Source organism: Portunus trituberculatus, chromosome 37, assembly GCF_017591435.1.
Source record: "Portunus trituberculatus isolate SZX2019 chromosome 37, ASM1759143v1, whole genome shotgun sequence".
Taxonomy (NCBI): Eukaryota; Metazoa; Arthropoda; class Malacostraca; order Decapoda; family Portunidae; genus Portunus; species Portunus trituberculatus.
The window spans coordinates 10,945,113-10,971,078 of NC_059291.1; the positions used below are offsets into that span (position 1 = coordinate 10,945,113).

Consider the following 25,966-nt stretch of genomic DNA (forward strand, 5'->3'; position numbering starts at 1 on the left):
AAATTAAATAAAAAAATAAGAAAGAAAAGAAATAGGAAGGACGAACTAGAGGAAAGGATGAGGATATAGGAAGGTGAAAGTGGAGAATGAGAAAGAAAAAGAAAGAATAACGTGAGAGAAAACAAGATCTAGTAACTAGAGCAGACACAGCCACACAGGACAAGGAAGAGGGGCTATAAGTAAATTAGCTGACTGGGGGTGGAGCAGGGCAGCAGGATAAGGATGAACGGCTGTAAAAAAAAGTAGACAGTCTGTTTTCCTCACCTTGCCGTCTAGAAGTATCTCTTTTAGTCAAGGTATTTCTCCCGGCCACCCTCTCTGCGTCCCGACCCTCTCGTCATAATGACTTCAATAAGTGTGCAAATTGAAACCATGTTGCTATGTGACCTTTCAGAGGTGCTTCAGAATCGAACTATGGTTCATGAAAAGTTGTTCATTGTCGTAAATCGAGAAGTAACAGTATGATAAGCTAGAACTGTCCGCCTTTAGACAGGTTCATCTACAGGTTAGGATGCTGCCAGTTCCGCGTCAACTGTGCAGCTGTGCTGCAGTGGTATGTGAGAGTGAATAATGAAACTGTACTTATCATTTCTCGAAGGTATTTAATGGAGGTTATAGAAGTGAAAGTCAGTGTTGCAGTGCTTTAGTCTTCCACGGTGCGTCAAACAGCATAGAAAGATGAATGTACTGAGAACTGTAGAAGGAATGGCCGGGCTGAGGCGAGCCATGAGTGCCGTGTATCTCAAGTCTGTACCCTGTGGTAGAGTGGCTGACCTGTGCCCAGTGACTACTGCAGTTGTTGGGTGTGTGCGAGCCTACCAGTCCTATCAAGGCGTGTACGGATACAAGTATCGGGAGCCGAGGGGTTTCACGTGTGAGTTATGTAATGGGTGCCCGCCTTCCGGTTTGTGGTATAAATATACCTCGATGCCTTTCTTGACCAATACCATACCGCAGCATTACTACAAAGTTGGGGGAATCTGTATTAGGTGCTTTCCAGTAATTGAGTTTTGCTGACAATTAATTATTAACTGGAAACATAATCTCCTTATTGTATTGAAAGTATTATTAACAGGAACCATAGTCACTAATCTTTCTATATTTGGTTTTTATTTTACTCATTGGTAAAATTATTATCATTCTGAACCATATTCTTACTCTTCTTTTCTTTCATTTCAAGGATGCCTCAGTCTGATTAAAGGTTAAGTGTATGTCTTCTGGTGACACGAGGTCAAAATGTGAATTTTAATGATATACGTATATAAGATTAGAAAAATAAGTCCCTGTTGATGATAGCAAAATGACATGAGGCATTCAGATTCACAGAAGTTACTACCTGCTGCTGTTGCTGCATGTTCATGATGTTACCTAAATTTATTACAAATGCAATTGATATTTTATTCATATTTGTTCAATTGTATTCAGTGTTTATTAAAGTTTTTAATCACATTGCATTTGTGTGTTTCAGGGATCCTGTTTGTGAAAGAAGTGCTGTTGAATGAAACCAAGAAAAAGGGCTACTCCTCAGGAGAAGCCGCAATGTATCTCATGGTTTATTGAAACAAAATTGGATAGGCAGACTCAGCGAATCCCCAGATTCTCACATTGTGTTTGTTCAGTTTCCCTGAAACATGAAATGTTGCCTCATCACTAAAACAAACTCGTTTGAGGAATGTTGCATCCTCAGAAATTTGTTCCAGTATGTTAACTGCAAACTCTTTTTGTCTTGGTTTATCATTTGGTTCGAGTGCCTGTAAGAGTTGCACTTTACAACCATACAATCGTAAGTTCTTGTGTAGAACCTTGTGCACTGTTGAATGCAGTAGCTCTAACTGTGTGGCAGCAGTACAGATGGACTTTGTGGGAGAATGAGAAAAGGATTGTCTCACACGATCGATGTTTTCATTAGGTGTTCTTGGTCGCCCACTCCTCCCTTTATCTAACACTGTCCCTGTCTCCATAAATTTCTTGTGCAATGCACGAATTGACGGACGTGATGGTGGATCTCTTCCATACTTAGTTCTGTAGTTTTGCTGAGTCTGCCTATCCGATTTTGTTTCAATAAACCATGAGACACATTGCGCCTTCTCTTGAGAAGTAGCCATTTTTTAGGGGTTCATTCAACAGCACCTCTTTCACAAACAGGATCCCTGAAACACACAAATGCAATGTGATTAAAAACTTTAATAAACACTGAACACAATAGAACAAATCTGAATAAAATATCTTATCAATTGCATTTGTAATAAATTTTTGAAATGGTAAAGAGACTTTATGAATACCCTGTATATCAGTGTCCCTGATCAACTAAACCAAAGTCAACTTAATCTTACCTAACCTAATCCAACCTATACCAAACCTAACTCTGTTTTGGGCATGGTGTTGATTTTTAAAAGTACCATTACATATGTAAAGTACTACAGTGAATATACTACTACAACATGTAATCATCTCATAGATTACTGACAAGGACTAATATAAACATTAAGTTTCAATTTTTTATTGTAGGTCTAATGCCAGTTAACATTTTTAATATTGGATATTGAAGAAATACTTATGTTCCCTAATTTTTCTTTCTTTTCTTCTTGATGTGAACCATTTGACTTGTCATGAAAAGACTTGGTTTCCTTAACCTCAGTAATCCCCTTCCCTTTGTTACTTCACAGTGCCAGATGAAGTTATTCAGAAGAGAAAGGAAGAAAGCTGTTTGTTCCGGTGGATCAGTGCCTTCCGTGAATTTGGCCACCTAACAGCAGATGTGAACCCATTAAGTCCTAATACCAGGTGAGGCTAGAGGATGAGTAGCAGGTATTGGAGCTTCTTGTACTCTGGAAAATGTATGTGATACCAAAAATTTATGATTGCCAATAGAAAATAGCCACATTTCATTATTGATGAGAATGTTTTAATTGAATATGTAATAACTTAAGATGTAGCTACTAAATATTAAAAAGAAGAAAAAAAAAGGCTTAGTGAGGGCAATTATGTAGACAGGTACCTGAGCTGGAGCCTGGGCTGTATGGCCTCAACTGTGATGCATTATACAACCCTTGTGGTCTTGTGGCCGGCTGTGATGGCATGTACAGCCTTCAGCAGCTGCAAGATATCCTCAAACAGAAATATTGTGGTCACATGAGTGTTGAGTTTTCATATTTACCAGTAAGTTTTTTCTTTTTTATATTTAGTAATTTATGAGCTTATAATAATTTTACAGCTAGTAAGTGCAGTAAAAGTTCAAAATCAATGCTATTTGTGTGATATACATATTTTTATTCAACTGGAGTCATTCAAGCTATCTAAAATGTGAAACCTTTGAATTGTTTGTGTACATTATGTGCATGTACGTGCTGTTCTTATTATATACTTTGAATCATTACATAATTACTTTCATCACACAATTCCCAGACATTAGAGGAGAGAGAATGGTTTGCCAATGCTGTGGAAAGCCTCCAAGATGAACTCATCACTCCAGAAGAACGTATCAGGCTGGCAGGAGATATGTTGCGCTCACAGGCCTTTGACAATTTTCTGGGGACAAAGTTCCAGAGTGTGAAGCGTTATGGTGCTGAAGGAGGAGAGTCCACTGTGGGCTTCTTCTCAGAGGTCTTCAGAAGAGTGGCACAGGGTGAGGCTGAGAAGGTCCAGAGGCTAGAAGGGATACACTGTATTAAATAACATTACTTATTTGTGTTGAAATCATTTAATTGGGTATGGTGCATAATTGTGACAATTAACTATATAAGTATAAGAGATGTAATTATATCAAAATCAAACTTTTTTTCCATCTTGCAATTATCTTTATCAGTATAAAGTGTATGAGTGTGTAGTGCTTTGTCTAGGACACACAGTGTGGGATTACTGATCTGATGTGTAGACAAATAGATAGATGATGATTGAGAAAATGTTTTATTATGTAATAGGTAGACAATTTTTTTTTTTTTTTTACACAATTTCTAATGGAAAGCATGAAAATATCATAAGGCAGATTAACTTAAAATTTTTTAAACTGTACTGTTTACTGTGATGGATTAATGACTACAAGTCCCTTTGAAATCTTGCAGATGTGTGGAACAAGTAGTGAAGGACATAGCTTTTGAAACTGCATTGTTTACTGTAATGGATTAATAACTACCAGTCCCTTTGAAATCTTACAGATAGTGTAGAACAAGTAGTAATAGGCATAGCGCACCGAGGACGCCTCAACCTTTTGACAGGTCTTCTACAGTACCCAGCCAGCATCATGTTTAGGAAAATGAAGGGATTGTCGGAGTTTCCAGAGAGTGTCAAGTTTATTGGAGATGCTTTATCACATTTAGGTAAGCACCACTGGATTTGTGTTTGGAGTACAATTTACATATTTTACATTCTTGAACTGAACATTACCTTATTGGGTGTATCTTCTTTTTTGTATTAATGCTTGATGGTTTTTGACAGCCATCTCACTTGACATGGAGATGGAAGGAGACAATTCCTTGCATGTCACGATGCTGCCAAATCCTTCCCACTTGGAGGCTGTGAACCCTGTTGCATGTGGCAAGACCCGTGCCCGACAGAGAAGCCTCAAGGAGGGGTATTACTCTACAAATCATGATGCCCAGCCTGGAGACAAAGTGGTGTGTCTGCAAGTAGGTAATAGTATAACATTATTGAAAAAGAAATTCTTTGCTCTAAAGTTCCAGGTATTTCTTTGGAATTCATCCTGCCCAATTTGTCACTGTTATGAAAGGCAGTTACCATGTTTGTTATGTTTTTTGTCTTGACAGCAGCTAAATCAACCACACAGTTATCAAGAACTTCTTTATTTGCAATAATATGATTGATGGATCTGTTCAATAATTTTCTGTCATTTGTTGGTAAAATGTAAAGACTCAAGAAACAAGAATCAGTGAGATGTGTGTCAGGTGGCCATTGCACCATTCAGTCACTTTTTTCTAAGGTCTGTAGTGTAACTATCTGCATATTTTTTTCTTTCTAGTATCAGGTTACTGTAATTATTTGTAATCTCCAAATTATATAACCTAATGCTTTTGAGTTTTCCATAATCTTACATTGGTCTTTGCTTTTATGATATTTAAGGTGGCATCAGTAGTATCAGCAGTATTGTAAGGATTCCTCTCCACAGGTTCATGGAGATGCAGCACTTGGTGGGCAGGGAGTGAACCAGGAGACCCTTTCTCTTTCATCTGTTCCTCATTTTGACATTGGAGGAGCATTGCATCTTGCCATTAATAACCAGGTTTGTATCTTTATGCTATTGTTTAAAGAAGTGATGAGAATATTGCATTACTATAATTTACTAGAGAGAGATCTTAAGCATCTCCTTGTAATAGATACCCATGAGGCAATTGTTATTGTGAGATCCTTCTGTTTCTCATACTAGAAGGTGACATGAACCAAAGAAATATCTTGTCTTGCAACACTGATCTCCTGCTATGCCCACAGATTGGCTATACCACCCCTGGGGAGCGCACAAGATCCTCTGAGTATTGCACTGATGTTGCTAAGATGTGTGGGATCCCAGTCATCCATGTCAATGGGGACCAACCTGAGGTGATTTTGTAGTTTCAGCACCTTGCCAAAATTTGCTGCTTTGATATAACCTTCAAGTGAATTTTATCAGTCTGTTTACATATGGTTTTATTTAAATATTACTGTCCTTATTTATTTATTTATTTATTTATAAATAATTAATTATAGTGGAGACTCAATACTCGAACATCTTAATATTCAAACTTTTCAGTACTCTAACACAAAAGTTCAATATAAAACTAAAAAATACCTGATATTCAAATGTCCATACAAATGGTTGTAAACAAAGGCTCCTTAGCCCTCCCCTCTGCCAGTTGTGTCAGTTGTGCAGTCAAATGTCCACACAAATGGTTGTAAACAAAGGCTCCTTAGCCCTCCCCTCTGCCAATTGTGTCAGTTGTGCTGTTCTTCAGAATAACATTCTCGTGCTTCCTGTCTGCAGTTTTTCATTTATAAACTTAACACCAAAGGCTTATAAGTGGTGAAAGTATATGGTAATTAAACAGCCACACACATGGCTGTAAAGAAAGCTCTGGCCTCTCCCTCTCCACCACTACTATTGTCCCATTCTGATACTGTATTACCAGTAAAAAAAATTGTCAGTATACTGGGTACCAGTGCGCATTCTTAGTCCTGCTGTAGTCTTCAGAAAAACCACATTCTTCTGCATTCTGTTGGTAATTTTTCATTTAGAAACTTATAATGACACTAAAGAGGCTTATTGGTGGTGAGGAAAAGGAATCTAGTGAAAGAGCAAGTGTTAGTGAGCCACATCCCTCCACTAGTGGGTTTACAGTAATCACACCAGATGTTTTCATGGATGGTGACTTGTCCTCCTACAACCTACCTACTCCTCCCCACCCCTCTTCTTTCCTCTTCTATGTTATCCATCACCAGCCTTCACTTACGGTATGTACAAATCAAAATTATAAAAGAAAAATTACATTGAAAACTTTATAAATGTGAGGTTTTGCTAAGATACTTAGATAACCAATTGGAACTAATTAAGTTTGAGTAATGAGTCTCTACTGTATGTGTTTTCTTTCACATTTATCATTTTCATGAGTTGTGTTGCCTTCGTTTCAATTCATTTTTATTAGAGAATTTTCAATACTAATGAGAATTATACTTTGCCAAATGTTTTTTTGTATTCATTTATATATCTAGTGCTTTTGATCAAGATAAGTTAAGGACAGGTTTCTTTATTTCATCACTTCATGAGGAGCTCTCTATCAGGCTGTGGTGAAAGCTGCACGACTGGCTGTGCAGTACCAGAGAAAGTTCCGGAGAGACGTGTTTGTGGATCTCTTGTGCTGGCGGCGGTGGGGCCACAATGAGCTGGACAATCCACGGTTCACCAACCCTACCATGTACCATGTCATTGATGCACGCAGGTGTGTGTGTGTGTGTGTGTGTTGTATTTACCTAGTTGTATTGTACAGGGTTTGAGCAGGGCTCATGGTGTCCTGTTTCCATGTCTCCATTTATTCAATTTTTCCTTAAAGTTATGCACATTATGTGTTGTAACAGCTTCATTATTCAATGCATTCCACTTCACCATTCTGTGTGGAAAACTGTATTTTCAAATATCCTTCACACACTGCCTCATCTTGATCTTCTTTACATGATCTTTTGTCCTTCCATCTTCTTCTGTCACCAGCACCAGGTCTTCCTTGTCTATCTTTTCAATGCCATTGACTATCTTGTACATTGTTATTAGGTCTCCTCATTCTCTTCTATCTTGTAAGGTTGGTAGTCCCATATCCTTCAGCCATTCTTCATATGTTAAGTAAGTCCTTTAGTTCCAGCACCATCTTTGTAGCAATCTTCTGTATCTGTTCTAATCTTCTTATATCTCTTTTAGAGCTTGGAGACCATACCACTGCTGCATATTCCAGCTTTGGACATATCATGCTTGTGATAGTTTTTCTTCATATCTTTGTCCATGAATTGAAATGCCACTCATATATTAGTCAACATTTTATATGATAGTCCAAATATCTTGCTTATGTGTTTTTTGGGGTTCAGATTTTCCTGTATAATCACTCCCAGATCTTTTTCCTCTTTAGTCTTCATTATTTGTTCCTCTCCCATCAGATTGTTCCTTACCGGTCTTCTTTTGCTCTTTCCTAGTTCAATTACGAGACATTTCTTGGCATTGAACTCCAATTTCCACTTCCTACTCCACTCATAGGTCTTGTTTATATCTTCCTGTAACAGCAAACAGTCCTCCCGGGTTTTGATAACTTAGCAGCTTTGCATCATCAGCAAATAGATTATTGTAACTGTTTATCCCATTGTGAATGTCATTTAGATAAATCTGAAACATAATGGGGACTAACACTGACCCTTGTGGCACTCTGCTTGTTACTTTATCCCAAGATGAGTATGTATTTCTGATCACAGTTCTTATCTCCCTTTCCTTCAAATAATCCCTTGTCTATTCTGACAAAGTTTGTCGCAGTCCTCCTATGTTCTTTAGTTTCCAAAGTAGTCTTCCATGAGGGACTTTATGAAACGCCTTTTTTATGTCCAGGTATTCTGTGTCCACCCATCCATCTCTGCTTTCCAGGCCTTCTATTACTCTCGAGTAGAAGCATAGGAAGTTCAACACACATGACCGTCCTGTCCTTAGCCCAAATTGTCTGTTCAATATGACTTGTTCTTCTTCCAGATGTTTAACCCATTTTTCCTTGATAATTATTTCACACAACTTTCCCATAACGCTTGTGAGTGACACCGGTCTGTAATTTAATGGTTCAGTTGCCTTTCCTCCTTTGAATATTGGTATTATGTTGGCTCTTTTCCACTCTAGTGGAACTTTCCCTTCATTTAGTGAACTTGTAATTATTTCCCAAATTGGATCCAGTAGTTACTCTTTACATTCTTTTAGCACCAAGCCTGATACACCATCTGGCCCCATTGCTTTTCTGACTTCCAACTTTTCCAATAATCCTCCAGTATCCTCTTTGTGCCATACACTCTTCCGTAATCCTTGGCAATCCAATGTCCTATTAGGTTCTGTGAAATCATCCTCTGCAGTGAATACCGTTTTGAAGCTCTCATTCATTATTTCACACATTTCCTTCTCTGTTTGATATGTCTTCCTTTCTTTAATTATTTTTTCAATTGTTTCCTTATTCTTTGTTTTGCTGTTTATGAACTTGTAGAAAAGTTTGGGTTCATTTTTCCTTTTATACACTACATCTTTCTCAAAATTCCTTTCTTCCTCTCTTCTTACTCTAATACATTCATTTCTAGCATCTTTGTACTGCTGTCTGTTATAGTCATTTCTCTGCTTTAAGAGTTTCTTCCACACTTTATCTTTTGCCTTTTTGCTTGTATGCATCTAGCATTGTACCAAGCATGTATTTTTTTCTGAACTCTATAAACAGGAACAAACTTTTTTACTCCTTCATTGTATTTCTGTAAGAATATATCATATTTCCCTTGTACAGTCTTTCTGTACATAATATTACTCCACTTAATATCAGCAAAATATATCCTTAATTTTTCAAAATCCGCTCTTGCATAATTTAATCTCCTTTATAGTCCTCTCAGTAACTTATCTCATCTTTCTCCTGAATTTGCATCTCTAATGTCACATGATCACTTCTCCCCATTGGACTAAGGTATTGTATGATTGGAGGGGATTCTGGTTTCTTTGTGAAGACCAGGTCAAGCAACAAAGGTTCTTCTTCCCCCCTGTACCTTGTTGACTCCTCCACCCACTGGTCCATTGTATTAACCATAGTCCACTGTAACACTTTCTCGCTCCACTGCCCAGCATTATCCATTACTTCCATCTCTCTCCAGTTTACTTTTTTGCAGTTAAAGTCTCCAGCTAAGAGTATTCTTTTATCTCTTCTTATCATGTTATCTAGGCACTTTATCACCTCTCTTTTCATATCTTTATGTTCTTCTGATCCCCATGTATTAGTCTTTGGTGGAACATAAGTAACTATAATTTTTCTTTTCTTCAAATCTTCTGTTTTGATTGTTACTCCCATTACTTCCACTTTGTCCTTACCATATTGCACATCCTCCACACATATAGTATTATCACGAACCATTATTAGCACTCCTCCTCCCCCTTTATCCTTCCTGTCCCTCTTCCAGGTATTATAACCCACTTATTTAAAGTTGACTTGGATCTCTGCTCTCAGTTTTGTTTCAACAATGCACATTACATCCAGCTTCTCTTTCAAATAATCCCGAACTTTCAATATGCTTGATAATAACCCATCTATGGTAGTATAAGTCACTTAATTTACTGCCTCCTCCATGACCTTTTTCCTTTAGGTACCACTTCTTTAGTCTCATATCCAGAACCCTCTAGTAAAAGTTCTTCTTCTTTATCTATGTCCTTTTCTCGCTTTTTTCCTTAGGTTCACTTAGCACTTTCTCCTTTTCCTGTTCCTCTAAGTTCATATCTATTTTTATCCATATATCTTTGTGCTCAACATCATCGGCCAGCTTCCCTTTTCTAGCCATAATTTCCTCTACAGCCACTTAAGATCTCATTCTCACGTTCATTGGTCTCCTACCCCCTTCATTGTATCTTCCCAGCCTGATCACTTCCTCTATCTCCTGGTCAAATTCTTGTGTGCTGTCTTGTACTCGTTTGATTACAGTTTTGGCCAATTCTCTTTCTTCACTTTCTCTAGTGAATTTATTTGGATTTTCTTTTCCTTCATCCCATAATTCACAAAGTTGTTTTTTTTGTCCACTGCATCCCACACATAATCATCTTTCTCTTTAATAACTTTCATGTTCTGAATTTGTTTCCTTACCACCTCTGAAAATTTGAGTTTTTCCTCTTCTTGCTCCTGTTTCCATTCATTTCTTACTTCCTTCAACTTGTTATCACCTACTCTACCTTCTGCCCTGTCTGTAACCCTGTCCTGCACTTTAGCCTGCAAGGTCTTTAAAGAGCTTTCATAATTTTGGCATGTGGTTTTTAGAACGTCATTTTGCTTCCTCATTTCCTGAATCTCCTCTTTCAATTCCTGATTTATTGCATTAACCTTCTCACATTCAGCTACTCTCAATTTCAGGGCTGTGTTCTCCATTATCAGTTGGTTTTGTTTGTCCATGAGACTGGACATCACCTCCTTCATATATCTTAATTCCCTTTCAACATTGATTAGCCTTGTCATGTTACCTTGTTCATCCCTGAAACCTGAGAAATCCTTGTTCATAGTATCATCTGTCAGTTTCCTTAAACCAACAGAAGTTTCTATAAAGCGATGGCTATCACTCGGCGTATGTTTTGATTCCACCATATGCCTGGCAGCGCTACTTGGTTCCATCTCTCTCTCGTTATACATTCCTTATATGTGATTCAACACTTATTTAATTTGGAGATAGGAGAACCTATGGCCCCCTCTCCTGTACATATGTCTAGGCCAGTCTCCAGCTCCTTTTGTAGTAGTCTCTGTGAGCTGCTCAGATGCGTGTGTCCTGCACGGTGTCAGCATGGTGTGTATATTTACCTAGTTTTATTTTACGGGAGGGGAGCCTATGCTCGTGTTGTCCCGTCTCTGTATCTCACTGTCTAATTTTCTCTTAAAGTCGTGTATATACTTTGCACACATCACCTCTCTGTCCAGTCTGTTCCATATATCTATCACTCTATGGGGGAAGCTGTTTTTCTTGAAGTCTCTTCTGTAGTTGTCTTTTCTGAGTTTTAGTTCATGTCCTCTTGTGTCCCTTCTGTCCCTCTTCAGCAGGTCGATCCTATCAGGAAACTCCATATTATTCATTATTCTGTAGATGGTCAACAGGTCGCCTCTTTCTCTTCTCTGCTACAGTGTTGGTAATTCCAGTCTCTCCAGCCTCTTTTCAGACATAAGAGCCGAGAAGGTTGGGGCCAGTTTAGTGGCCGCTCTTTGTATCCTTTCAATTTTCCTGATATTCTTCCTTGTGTTAGGTGACCACAGTACTGCTGCATACTCCAGTGTGTGTGCGTGTGTGTGTGTGTGTACATGCATGCACATCTGGAATACTATTGCATAGGTTCATTAGATTTTTGCTACATGATATTGTGAAGTTACAAACCAGTGTTAATCTACTAGATTAAATATTAAAGTATTAGTTTTCTTCTCTGATATCTACAGGAGTGTCCCAGATACATATGCTGAACAGTTGATTAAGGAAGGTGTATTGGGGAGTGAAGAGGCCATGAAAATCACTTCTGACCACATGGCTTTCCTCACAGAACAGTTCAAAGTAGCAGACTCCACTGTTCCGAAGGTACCAGAATTCATCCTTTTTTTATTCTTCCATCAATAAGGGACAATCATTACTATTCTAATGAGATGCAGTTCTCTTAATTGGTCTTTTTAGTTCATGTACATGTTCATCATCAATGTTGCCTCAAGGTAATTCACTGTTCATATTTTGTGGAGATGCCTCTCGAGTATATTGTTTTGAAGAGACTCCTTGTATCAGCTTTCTAGAATGTAACGAGAATATATTTTTGTTTGAAAAATTTTGTTCAAAGTGGAAGATTTGTTAGTTCATGACCTGCTTGTGCTTTTATATCAGAATTTATTGCCATCATTCTTGTGCAAAATGAATTTCATGACCACTTAATATTAGGTATATTCACCTGGCAATTCATGAACATTTGTGCTCTGTCATGCAGGCCCCTCATCTTGAGAAGCAATGGGCAGGACTGGTGCAGGCACCTTCCTCATTGCAGATGTGGGACACTGGGGTGGACAGTCAAACTTTGCAGTATTTAGGAGCAAAATCTGTAGAAATTCCTGAAAATTTTGTAAGTATAAAATGTCAAAGTGACATTGGTCTGTTCCATGTAACATGAATAAGTCATGTAAATCAGTATTTTATGGTCTAAGGACATTCCCCCCCCCAGAATCTACATAAGCATCTGAAAAAGACTCATGTTGAGGCCCGGCTTCAAAAATTGAGAGAAGGTGTTGGTCTGGACTGGGCCACAGCTGAGGCCTTAGCATTTGCTTCTTTAATATATCAAGGTTAGTTGATGTAAAATCTAATCAGGTTATCAGATAAAAGTTAGCTTAGTGCTGTTTGTTTACTAAATTAAATATTATTTAAATGCTATTTACTTTACTTATCATACTGAGTACTGTAGAAAGTAAGTTGAGTATCACTGTAAGGATTGAGATTGTATATTATCAGTATATAGCAGACATTTCATGATAATGGTGTTCTTTCCTGTCACAGGATTTGGCGTTCGTATTAGTGGCCAGGATGTTGGTCGGGGTACCTTCTCACAGCGCCACTGCATGTTTGTTGACCAAGAAACAGCTGAGATGCATATTCCTCTCAACCACATAAGTGAAGACCAGAATGCTCACCTGAGGTGGCCAACAGCATTCTCTCAGAGGAGGCTGTGTTGGGCTTTGAGTATGGCATGTCTATAGAAAGCCCAAACACCCTCTGTATATGGGAGGCTCAATTTGGGGACTTCTTTAATGGTGCCCAGATTATGATCGATACCTTCATTTCTGGTGGTGAAGGTTAGTCTTTGTGCTTTTGTGTGTGTGTGTGTGTGTGTGTGTGTGTGTGTGTGTGTATTTACCTAGTTGTAGTTTTACAGGGCCTGGGCTTTATGCTCATGTGGCCCTGTCTCCATATCTACACTTATCCAATCTTACTTTAAAAGTATGCACACTCGTTGCAGACACTACTTCTTCATTTAAACTGTTCCACGTCTCAATACATCTCTGCGAGAAACTATATGTTTTAATATCTCTCAGACATCTTCCTTTTCTCAGCTTTTTACTATGCGATCTTGTGCTTCGGATGTCATATTCTTCTCTCAGGATCAGTTTCTCATTATCCACTTGGTCCATTCCGTTGATCAATTTATAAACTTGTATCAGGTCTCCTCCCTCCCTTCTTTGTTCCAGGGTTGGTAGATCCATAGCCTTTAGTCTCTTTTCATATGTCATCCCTTCAAATTCTGGAACCATTCTTGTAGCTATTTTTTGTAGCCTCCAATTTCCTTATGTATTTCTTTTTATGAGGGGTCCACACTACTTCTGCATATTCCAATCTGGGTCTTATTATAGTACTTATCAATTTCTTCATCATTTCTTTGTCCATGTTGTGAAATGCTACTCCAATATTCCTTAGCAAATTATATGTTTCTCTAAAAATTCTATCAATATGACTTACTGGTTGATTGTTTTCTTCCATCGTCACTCCTAAGTCCTTTTCCTTTTTAACTTTCTCCAGTTCTACTCCATCTCCCATCTTATAGATTCCCACAGGTTGTCTTTCACTCTTTCCCATTTCCATGACATGTCTTTTGTTCACATTGAATTCCATTTCCCACTTTTTACTCCATTCCCAGATTTTATTTAGGTCTTCTTGCAGTATTTCACAATCCTCTTTTTGCTTTATGATTCTGCACAGTTTCATATCATCTGCAAACAGATTTATGTAGCTGTTCACTCCTGGCATATCGTTAATATAAATGAGGAAAAGTATTGGTGCCAATACTGACCCCTGTGGCACTCCGCTTTCTACTGCTCTCCATTTGGATTTCATTTCTTTAACTACCGTCCTCATTTCTCTCCCCCTCAAGTAATTTTCTATCCATCTCAATGTGCTTCCTTTTAAGCCACCCTTCTCCTCTAACTTCCATAGCAATCTTGCTTGTGGCACTTTGTCAAACGCCTTTTTTAAATCCAAATAAATACAGTCAACCCATCCCTCTCTCTCTCTCTTGTACTCTGTCAATTATTCTAGAGTAAAAACTCAGTAAATTTGTTACACTCGATCAACCTTTTCTAAAACAAAATTGGCTATTTGATAATAATTTGTTGTCTTCAAGGAACTCGATCCATTGTTTCTTTATTACTCTTTCACACATCTTACATATTACACTAGTTATTGATACCGGTCTGTAATTTAAAGGTTCTTCCTTCTTTCCGCTCTTATATGGGGACCACCTCACCTCTTTTCCATTCTATTGGTACTGTTCCATTTTCTATTGAGCATTTTATGATGTTGCATATAAGACTTGCTAGTTCTTCCCTACATTCTTCCAGTATTCTGCCTGAGACTTCATCCGGTCCCATTGCCTTCTCTTCATCCAGTTCCTTCATTAACTCTTTTATTTCAAGCTTGGTTACTGTAATCTCTTTCATATAGACAGTCTCTCTGTTACCATGCAGCCTTTCAAATTTGGATTCCTTAGTAAAGACCTCCTGAAATATACTATTTAACAGTTCTGCCATACTTTTTGGGTCTTCCACCATCCCGTTCTCCCCTTTTAACCTTTCTATTGTTTCTTTTTGTCTTATTTTTCCATTGATGAATCTAGAATAATTTTGGATGCTCCTTGCATTTTTTGACAATGTCCTTTTCATAGTTCCTCTCCTCTTCATTCCTCACTTTAACATATTCATTTCTTGCTGTCTTGAGGTTTTCCTTATTTACTGCATTTCTATTTCCCCTCCACCTTTTCCATGCTCCATCTCTTTTCTCCTTTGCCCTAGCACACCTTGCGTGAAACCAATCTTTCTTTTCTTCTTTAGGTCTATATTTCAGGACATATTCTCTGACTCCTGTTTTGTATATTTCCAAAAATAAGTTATATTTCTCTTGCACCCTCCCAGTTAGCGTGTTTGAAATAGTTCTTGAGATTCTCAATATCAGCCTTTCTATAATTTAATCGATCTCCTTTGTATGATTCGTCTCTATCTTCTTTTCCTTCTTCTATATCCATTTATAATATTACATGGTCACTCTTTCCCAATGGGCACTTATATCCTATATCATCATTCATTTGTGTACCCCTTGTAAAAACCAGGTCCAATCTTGCCGGCTCGTCGTTTCCTCTGAATCTTGTGTTTTCCTTTATTCTTTGGTCCATCATATTATCTATCATTAGGTTCAGGAATCTTTCTCCCCAGGCTTCTTCCCCCATACCACTTTCATAATTTTCCCAGTCCACTTCTTTACAGTTGAAGTCTCTTACTAATAACACTTTTCTCCTTTCTTTAATGACTCTCGTTAGACTCCTTATTGTGTCATCTATCATGTCTTTATATTTTTGGTTTGTCCATGAATTTGTTTTTGGTGGCACATATTGTTAACTCTTTTTTATTGATATGCATCTTAATATACAGTACTTCTGCTTTTCCTTCCCCATATTCCATATGGTTTACCACCATCTCTTTCCTTAACATTATCGTGACTACTCCTCCTCCTTTACCCCCTGTCTTTCCTCCATATGTTATATCTATTATCTATGTCTATTTTGATTGCCTCATTTAATTTTGTTTCAGCCAGGCATACAATATCCGGTTTTTCTTTCTTTATGTAATCTTTTAGTTCTAATTTACTTGATAGAACCCCGTCTATGTTCGTATACATCATTTTTAGTTTCTTGCCCTTATCACTTTTAGTTACACTTGCTCCACTGTTGCCTCTTCCTTCTCTCTTATACGAGTATACCATTTCCTTATCCTGTCTCCCAGAATTCTCCAAAAAATGCCTTTTTCTCCTCCTCTGACCTTTCATTATTTTTTTTCCCTTACTGCTGCCGCCAGTTCGTTGTATCTCTTCCTTTCTTCCTCAATTTTATATTTCCTTATATATATATATATATATATATATATATATATATATATATATATATATATATATATATATATATATATATATATATATATATATATATATATATATATATATATATATATATATATATATATATATATATATATATATATATATATATATTTTTTTTATATATATATATATTTTTATATTATTTTCTTTTTTTTTTATTATTATATATCCTATCCTTCTGTCTCTGAGTTTTATTGTTCTATATAATATCTCTTCTGTTGCTGCTTGTGATTTTAGTTGTATCTTAATTGGCCTTGTTGTTCCATCTTGATAAGGTCCCATTCTGTGTATTTCCTCCACTTCCTCCTCTAGGTTCTGCCTGTCTTTGTCGTTTAGATTTTTTAGTAGCTCTTTGACTGACTTCATTTCCTCTTTTTCCCTTCTTGGTCTATATTTTACATGTTTTTCTTTTAGTCCAAATATAATTACACTTTTTCTTTTCTGCAATTTCCCTTACTAGGTTTTCTTTTTCCTTGAGGACTCCTATCATTTAGTTTGCCATATTCTCATCTCTTTCTTTTAATTGTTCTGGGATCACCTCCTGAAAGTTATCCTTGTCTTTCTTATCTTGTACTATCCATGCCTGTACCTCTTTCTTAATCACGTCCTGTACTCTTTCCTCTTCTTTGTTAACTAGATCTTTCAGGTCCTTTTTTTCTTTCTCTACTTTACCGAGTCCTTCATCCATCTGTTTTTTACATTTGGCTAGTTTTTTTCTCAGTTCTGCATTTTCTACTCTTAGTCTAGTTTCATTTTCTTCCACTTTTTTTTATCCTTTCTTTCAGGTTTAGAAACTCTTTCTCCTGTTCATCGTTCTCTTTATTCATACTCTCCCTTATCCAGTTGTCTAGTTTTTGCTCCAAAGTTAAAACTCGCCTATGGAGGGTGGTGCTTGTCTCATCAAATCCTCCAAATCTTTCCCCTCCCTCATCATCATAATCATCCTTTTCTTTTACTTTTTCCCTATTCTCATACCTGCATATGGGTGTTAGCTATTTCCGACTCATGGTGCCTTTCAATGTAATTCCTGGAGACTTTTGCCACACAAGTCGCACATTTGCCCAGGCCTCTGTAAACACAACAACCTCTGGTACTAAGATCAGCTGATCACGAGGAGCGTTGGTCCGCACGTCCGACCTTGACCGTATTGTGTGTGTGTGTGTGTGTGTGTGTGTGTGTGTGCGTGTGTGTGTGTGTGTGTGTGTATTCACCTAGTTGTAATTTTACAGGGCCTGGGTATCATACTCGTGTGGCCCCGTCTCCATATCTACACACATCCAGCTTTCCTTTAAAACTATGCACACTCCTCGCTGACACCACCTCCTCACTCAAACTATTCCACACCTCCACACATCTTTGTGGGAAACTATAATTCTTCACATCCTTCAAGCATATTCCCTTGACTATATTTTTACTATGCGATCTCGTAGTTCTATTTAAATTTTCCTCTCTCAACATCATTTGCTCATTATTCACTTCATCCAGACCATTCAACAGTTTATAAACTTGTATCAAATCTCCTCTTTCTCTTCTTTGTTCTAAGGTAAGCAAATTCATTTCTTTTAATCTCTCCTCATAGGTCATTTCTGCCAATTCCGGAACCATTTTTGTTGCCATTCTCTGCAATCTCTCCAACTTCCTTATATGCTTCTTTTTATAAGGGGACCAAACCACTCCAGCATATTCCAATCTTGGTCTAATTACCGTAATAATTAATTTCTTCATCATATCTTTATCCATATAATGAAAGGCTAATCCAATATTTGTAATCAAATTATATGTTTCTCCAAACATCTTGTCAATATGAGCCTCAAACTGCCCATGGTCTTGTATTATCACTCCCAAATCCTTTTCCTTTTCCACCTTTTTCAACACTACTCCTTCACCTACCTTATATGACCCTCTTGGCCGTCTTCCACTCTTCCCCATCTCCATCACATGACTTTTGCTCAGATTAAATTCCATCTCCCTCTCCAGATCTGCCTGTAAAATTTCACAATCTTCTTCACCCTTCACACACCTACACAACTTCGCATCATCCGCAAACAAATTAATATAACTGTTTACTCCCTCTGGCATATCATTAATATAGACAAGGAAAAGTATTGGTGCCAGCACTGAACCTTGTGGGACTCCACTCTCCACCACCAACCAGTCCGACTTTGCATCCCTTATTACCGTTCTCATCTCCCTCCATCTCAAGTAGTTTTCCATCCACTTTAACACTTTTCCTTCAGTCCTCCATAAATCTCTAATTTCCATAGCAGTCTCATGTGAGGTACCTTGTCAAAAGCTTTTTTCAAATCCAAATATACAGTCCATCCATCCCTCTCTCGTGTATTTTGTCAACTACTCTTGAATAAAAGCTCAGTAGATTCGTTACACATGACCTCCCTTTCCTAAAGCCAAATTGATGATCCGATAATAACTTATGATCCTCCAAGAACCGTATCCAATATTTCTTTATCCCCTCTCACAAATCTTACCGACCACACTTGTTAGAGACACAGGTCTATAGTTAAGAGGCTCTTCCTTACTGCCTCCCTTATAAATGGGCACCACTTCAGCTCTTTTCCACTCTACTGGTACTTCCCTGTTTCTAATGAGCACCTTATAATATCATATAATGGATCAATCAATTCTTCTCTACATTCCTTCAATAATTTTCCTGAAACTTCATCTGGTCCCATCGCTTTATCATCTTTAAGTTCCTCCAACATTTTATATAACTCCTTTTAGGTATCTTAATGTCATCCATGTGCACATTTCCTTGTACATTCTGAGGCTTTACAAACATTGTTTCTTTAGTAAATACTTGTTGAAACCTATTATTTAGCAATTCCGCTATATTCTTAGGGTCATCTACTATCCCTTGCTCTCCTTTTAATCTTTCAATGGACTCTCTCTTTTAAGTTTACCATTTATGAACCTGTAAAACAATTTTGGATGTTCCTTACTCTTGTCTACAATATCTTTTCAAATTTTCTTTCTTCCTCCTCCTTACCCTCACCTACTCATTTCTCACCACTCTATAATTCTCCTTATTTAGTATATTCCTGCTCTTTTTCCATCTTTTCCAAGCCTTTTCTTTAGCCTTAACACAAGTTGCATTAAACCAATCCTTTCTTCCTTCCTCTCTCGGTTTATACTTTGGTACAAATTTCATAACTCCTTCTTTATAATATTTCATAAAAATCTCATATTTTTTTGCACTTCTCTGATTTGTAACATCTCCCAATCTAATTTTCTGAAATAATTTTTCAAACTTTCTGTGTCCATCTTTCTATAATTCAATCTACCACTCCTGTATGTCTCATCTTTCCTTCGCTGTGTTATTGCCATCTGCATTTCCATAACCACATGATCACTCTTCCCAAAGGACATTTGTATTGTATATCTCACATAGGTACACTTCTCTTGTTAACACCAAATCCAGTCTAGCCGGTTCATCATCTCTATATCTAGTATTTTCCTTCACCCTCTGTTCCATCATATTTTCCATCATTAGATTAAGGAATCTCTCTCCCCATGCTTCCTCTCCAACACCACTTACTAGATTTTCCCAATCCACCTCCTTACAATTAAAATCTCCTACTAGTATCACCTTTCTTTTTCCAGATAATACACTTTCCAAACTCTGTAAAGTATCCTTGATCATATTGTCGTATTCCCTTAATGTCCAAGAATTTGTTTTAGGAGGTACATAGGTCACCATGATTATTAATTCTTTTCCATCACTTTTTAACCTTATGCTTATCACTTCTGCATTGTTCTTCCCATACCAAACCTTATCCACATTTATCTCCTTCTTCGTCATAATCATAACTCCTCCTCCACTTTTACCCTCTTTATCCTTTCTCCATATATTATATTTATTATCCAAATTTACCTTTGTTTTTTTCATGTAATTTTGTCTCAGTCAAACACACTATATCAGGCTTCTCCACCATCATATAGTCTTGCAATTCCAATCTACTTGACAGTATCCCATCTATATTAGTATACATTACGGTCCACCCACTGCTCCCTCTAGGGGTTCCTCCGCATTCCTTCTCTCCACATACCACTTTCTGACTCTCTCTCCTATAACTCCAAAAAAAAATTTTCTTTTTCCTCTTCAGACCGTTCATCATTTTTCCTTCTCGCCTCTTCCAACAATTCCTTATATCTTCTCTCTTCCTCATTTCTATTTTTTCTTACGTACACCTCTTTACAACCTTCTACCTCTCTTAATTTTGATGTTCTATGTAAGATGTCCTCCGCAGATTGTTGTGACTTCAGTACTACTTTAATCGGTCTCCTTACTCCCTCCTTATACGGACCCAGTCTATAGATCTCTTCCACTTCTTCTTGTAGGTCTTTTTTTTTTATCATCATTTAGATTTTTGAACAGATCTCTTACCGTTTTTAATTCTTCCTTAATTCTCTTAGGCTTATATGTTATATTTTGTTCTTTCATCCCAAATATTAACACACACTTCTTCTTTTCTGCTATTTTTCTTATCAATGTTTCCTTATTCTTCATAACAATAACTAGTTCCTTGGACCTTTCTTTTTTGTCTTCCTTCAACTGATCTTTAATTATTTCTTGTAATCCAACCATCTCTGCTTCCCTCGACTCAGTCCATTGTGTTTTCTTCAGTTCCCACTCCCTTTCAAACCTTTCATTCTGTTCACTGATCATATCCTTAAAGTCATCTTTCTCCTTTACTACTCTCTCCATTTTCTCCTCCAACTGTCTCTTGTATTTTTCAACCTCCACTCTCAAGTGTGCATTCTCATCCACAAATCGTTTTTCATTTTCCTCCAGTCTCTTAACTCTTTCCTTTGTGTGTTTGTTTGTATTGGTAATCTGCAGGATGTGGATTCCTACATTATATATTGATGGCAGTGGTGGAGTCATTGTCATACATGGTTGATTGTTGGAATTTGATAGATTTTCTCCTAAATAATGAAATATATCTTGTGCCATGGAACAGTTTATGAATGGGGCAAATGTATGGAGGTCTGAATTTTTATCTATTAATTAATTTATTTATTTATTTTATTTTTATTTTATTTATTTATTTATTTTTTTTTTTTATTGTTTGCTGGCAGCTTCTCTCTCTCTCTCTCTCTCTCTCTCTCTCTCTCTCTCTCTCTCTCTCTCTCTCTCTCTCTCTCTCTCTCTCTCTCTCTCTCTCTCTCTCTCTCTCTCTCTCTCTCTCTCTCTCTCTCTCTCTCTCTCATGTGAAAATTATGATTATGACAGCAAAGTCCTTTTCTTGTATTTTTTTTCAAGCTTTGATATTCATACTTTTGAATTGATCTCTAAAAGATTAATCAAAAGTTAGAAGATCCAAATGAGCTTATAATAATTTTATAAACATTAGAATGAGGAATGAATTTTGATCTCGCTACACTTGCAAGCAACCTTCCAGTGTGATATCCTCTTTTCCCATCAGCCAAGTGGTTGCAGCAGAGTGGCCTAACAATGATTTTGCCTCATGGGTATGACGGTGCAGGACCTGAACATTCCTCATGTCACATAGAGCGATTCCTACAGAACAGCAGCTCCAGTGAGACAGTGCCAGATGGGGATGATGTGAACTGGTACATTGTAAACCCCACCACACCTGCTCAGTATTTCCATGTGTTGAGGCAACAGGTAAGGCAAACATTACCTCTACAGTAGAGGGATGTATAGCTCAAGTTTAAAAGACAGAATCACTTATCAAAGGGAAAAGTAACGGAAATAAATAAATTGTTTGATGGATTTTTGTATCATAAAGGAGAACTGTCAGAACTGGTTGTGGAACTAATTCCACAGGGAATTGGTAAAGCCCACCGGGTGAATACCAGTCTTGGAATCACCAGTGTTGCTTGGTGGTTACCAGGCACGCTGATGGTTCCAAGACTAGTATTCACCAGCCTGGTTCCACAGAATCGGTAAAGTGCAGTTGGTGAATACCAGAGTTTCAGAACCACCAGCATGTTGCTATGCGGTTACCAGGGTGTAGCGGCACCAGGATTCATTTAGAATACAGGCAGGGATGATTACCAAGCACTGATTCCTAGTCCCAAGGGCCAAAAGACCCAGGCTCTAGGATGGATGATAATAAACATGCATACAACATATGGGCTATTGATATTGCTGGTGAGAAACAATCACCTGATCAAGATGTGGAGCTGACTTGTATGGAAAAATATTTGTGTAATGAAAAGACCCATATCATATAATGTCTTAATTTTTATTACTTACTACTTTATTAATTGTGTATAGTGTTTTCAAGGGTACATTCTGATCATTCATTGAAGCATATAATAGGATGCATTTCTGTTCCCCTGCTCATTGGTGTAATAGACTTTTACTGTAGCCTTGAATAGATATGGACAGCAAAGTGAATACTTGAATAGTTAATTAAACTCTGAACTTTTGCTTCCGTCAGATGATCAGAAATTTCCGCAAACCCATCATTGTTGTGGGCCCCAAAGTGCTCCTGCGTCACCCTGCAGCAACATCCACCCTGCTTGACATGGCTCCAGGCACACACTTCCTCCCTGTCATTGGTGAGTATACTGTGTGGCCATGTTTGACTCCATTCAACACCACCATTACCATTTCACTCAGTCATAAATCACACTATTTATCTTTATGACCTCCCCCGAGTGATTCTAGTGGTAATGTATATCACAACATAAGAACACATATGAATAGCAGCATACAATTTTATTTAATGCTTGTAATTTTCCCTTTTCTGCTTCAGGTGATCTGGATGTCAATCCAGACAATGTGAAGAAAGTTATTTTTGTGAGTGGGAAGCATTACTACACTTTGGTGGGAGAGAGGAAGGCACGAGGCATCACAGACACAGCCATCATCAGGCTGGAGAGCTTATGTCCCTTCCCAACATTACAAATCAATGCTGAACTGATGAAATACAAAAAAGCAAAGAGTGAGTATTTTTCACACTTTTGTCTTTTAACTGTATGATATTCTAGACCTCATATCAGTAATATTTTTCCTTTTTTAGAGGTAGGAAACTTTCATTCATGCAGCAAATAGTGGCAGAATTTCCTCCTCAGCTTTCATCAGTTAGTGTTATTAGTTAGTAGTTACACATAGCAATAAGATAAAGGAGCATTGTGCATGGCATTGATGCTGGCTTCTGTATTGTTGCAGAGTTTGTTTGGTCTCAGGAGGAACACCGCAACATGGGGGCGTGGTTCTTTGTTCACCCTCGCTTTGAAAACTTATGCTCCACGAAGGTAAGTTGTACAGCAGTTGGAAATTCAAGAATGAGCTTTGAAGTTCTGTATTACATCATCACAGTACCATAGATACAATTGGGAAGCAAATTTTACATTGAAATAGATAGATATTGATGGTGTTATTTTATGGTTAGGCTACCTTTGTGATAAAAATTTTAATGAAAGCTTTTTAATGTGTTTAATGTACTAAAGTATCTATACATGATTGATTTGACACACCAAGGTAAAGGTGCCAAAGAATAAAACTTCTAAGTTGTAAAAAATATAAAAAGATGATAGCTTGCAGATCGTCTAACCCCCTCACGCAGGTAAAGGCAGGTGAATTTGATATTTTTGTTGTGTTTGGGTGGGTGCTTTTTATATGCTTAGGAAGTAGTATCTTTTATTATCTTAAGTTATTTTTTTACACAACTCAAAACCAGTTGATCACTGAGAGTAAATTTTTGCAGGTTATTTTTGGAATGATATTTTTGATTGACTTGAAGAGTATTTGGAAGCGCTGTTAAGCTTCCACCCATTAGTGATGCCGGCAATTTTATTTATAGTGGTACCCATATCAGGGCCCATATCACCACCCAACTGCATCTTTGGTGTAACCACCTAGAACCTGGGTATCATGGTGACATGTAGGTAACTTTAAACCACTCGAGAAATTGCGGTTTTATGGTGGTACATGGTGGGATTCGAACCTACACGTGGATGTCTGCCCAATCCCACGCTCACCACCTTATCCACTATGCCACCACCTCCCTATTTGTTAGCATGAATCACTGTATATTTAGTATGTGATTTATAGAGGCTCGGAGTACTATTAACATTTACATACTTGTTTATTTTCTTTATTATTGTGTTCCCACTAATAGTATGCATACAAATTACAATTGAACTGTCAGCCTTGGCTTCAAGTAAAACACATCTTTTCACAGTAGGTCAGTCTTCTTAGAAGCTCAAAGATTTCTATCATGAATTCTCTTCTCACTCTACCAGCTGGAGTATGCAGGCCGAGACGTGTCCGGAGTGCCGGCCTCTGGTGTAGCTCAGGTCCACAAGGCTGAGGCACAGGCTCTTATTAACCAGACCTTTGCTCTCTAAACAGACTCTTCCTACAAAAGGTTCCTAGTCAAAGAAATAATTTCTAAGAGAAAATAGTAGTTACATCCTCAAATTTATTAAGAATGTACAGTAAGTGCCTTAATCACTCTAACAAAGCATTTAAAACTTGTGAACTAGTCACTTTTATCTATATTCAGTGTGATTTCATGTTTGAAGTGGGTTGTTTATTCTGTGTCTTCCAGTTACTGAAGTTGTAAGTGAATGAAGTTACATACACATGGTGAAGAATTTGAAATTTTTAAGAACAGATATTGAATTAAATGTCTTCCAGTAACAAATGAAAAATCTTCTTTTAAATAAGGAATGATGGACTGATAGGTGAGTGAAGAGAAGCCATTTTTGCTTTTCCCTCATCACCATTGAGGTATTTTAGGAAAAATCATATATTTTTTGATTGTTCAAGTATTGTTAAATACATGATATTTTTACACAATACTGTACATAGTGCATTTTTCTTGATATAGATAAATGGAACTGATGAAAGATGTAGGATGTATCAGTAGTATGAGGAAAATATGGTAGGTGAAACAGCAAGGAAGAATGTTTGCACTCGCTAGGAAAGAATGTGGCGGCAATTGTGATGCACAAATAGAAATAGCTTCAACAAGAGGCACTTTGACATTGGTCTGATATGGTGATTAATTCATGTGTGGAGAGGAGGATGGTTCTATTATGTTACATCTGAGTTAAGCAAACCCTGCAGTGGGCAGTGTTTAATTATGCTGTGTAACTGATCATGGCATGAATATTGCTGTGAAGATCAGTCCTTCCCTAAATGAATGAAGAAAGCTCTGTAAGTAGAAATATACTTGTATGTCTTAATTGGCTTCTTTCAAGGAGGATGTTAGGCTGATTGATAGACAGATAGTTAATGAATTAATGATGCAACTTCTTGAATGATTCACACACACACACACACACACACACACACACACACACACACACACACACACACACACACACACACACACACACACACACACACACACACACACACACACACACACATAAGGAAATTGGAGAGACTACAAAAAATGGCTGCAAGAATGGTTCCAGAATTTAAAGGGATGACATATGAGGAGAGACTAAAAGCTATGGATCTACCAATCCTGGAACAGAGAAGAGAGAGAGGGGATCTGATACAAGTTTATAAATTGATTAACGGAATGGATCAAGTGGATAATGAGAAACTAATCCTGAGAGAAGAATATGACATTAGAAGCACAAGATCGCATAGTAAGAAACTGAGGAAGGGAAGATATCTGAGAGATGTTAAAAAATATAGTTTCCCGCAAAGATGTGTTGAGACTTGGAACAGTTTGAGCGAGGAAGTGGTGTCAGCGACGAGTGTGCATAGTTTTAAAGAGAAATTGGATAAGTGTAGATATGGAGACAGGGCCACACGAGCATAAACCCCAGGCCCTGTAAAACTACAACT

At 37.5% G+C, this 25,966-nt stretch overlaps 1 protein-coding gene across 1 annotated transcript; it reads left to right on the plus strand.

Moving 5' to 3' along the window:
• Positions 1-300: 300 nt before the first annotated feature.
• On the plus strand, positions 301-25,516 carry LOC123514002 (probable 2-oxoglutarate dehydrogenase E1 component DHKTD1, mitochondrial). Its single transcript, XM_045271539.1, is given in 19 exon segments — positions 301-874; positions 2,667-2,784; positions 2,991-3,159; positions 3,406-3,625; positions 4,155-4,316; positions 4,435-4,625; positions 5,123-5,236; positions 5,443-5,550; positions 6,766-6,923; positions 11,649-11,784; positions 12,179-12,310; positions 12,410-12,530; positions 12,742-12,873; positions 12,876-13,037; positions 21,609-21,811; positions 22,593-22,713; positions 22,911-23,099; positions 23,327-23,412; positions 24,403-25,516. Coding segments are annotated over 19 exon segments (2,823 nt in total). The 5' UTR covers positions 301-678; the 3' UTR covers positions 24,508-25,516.
• The last annotated feature ends 450 nt before the right edge of the window (positions 25,517-25,966 follow it).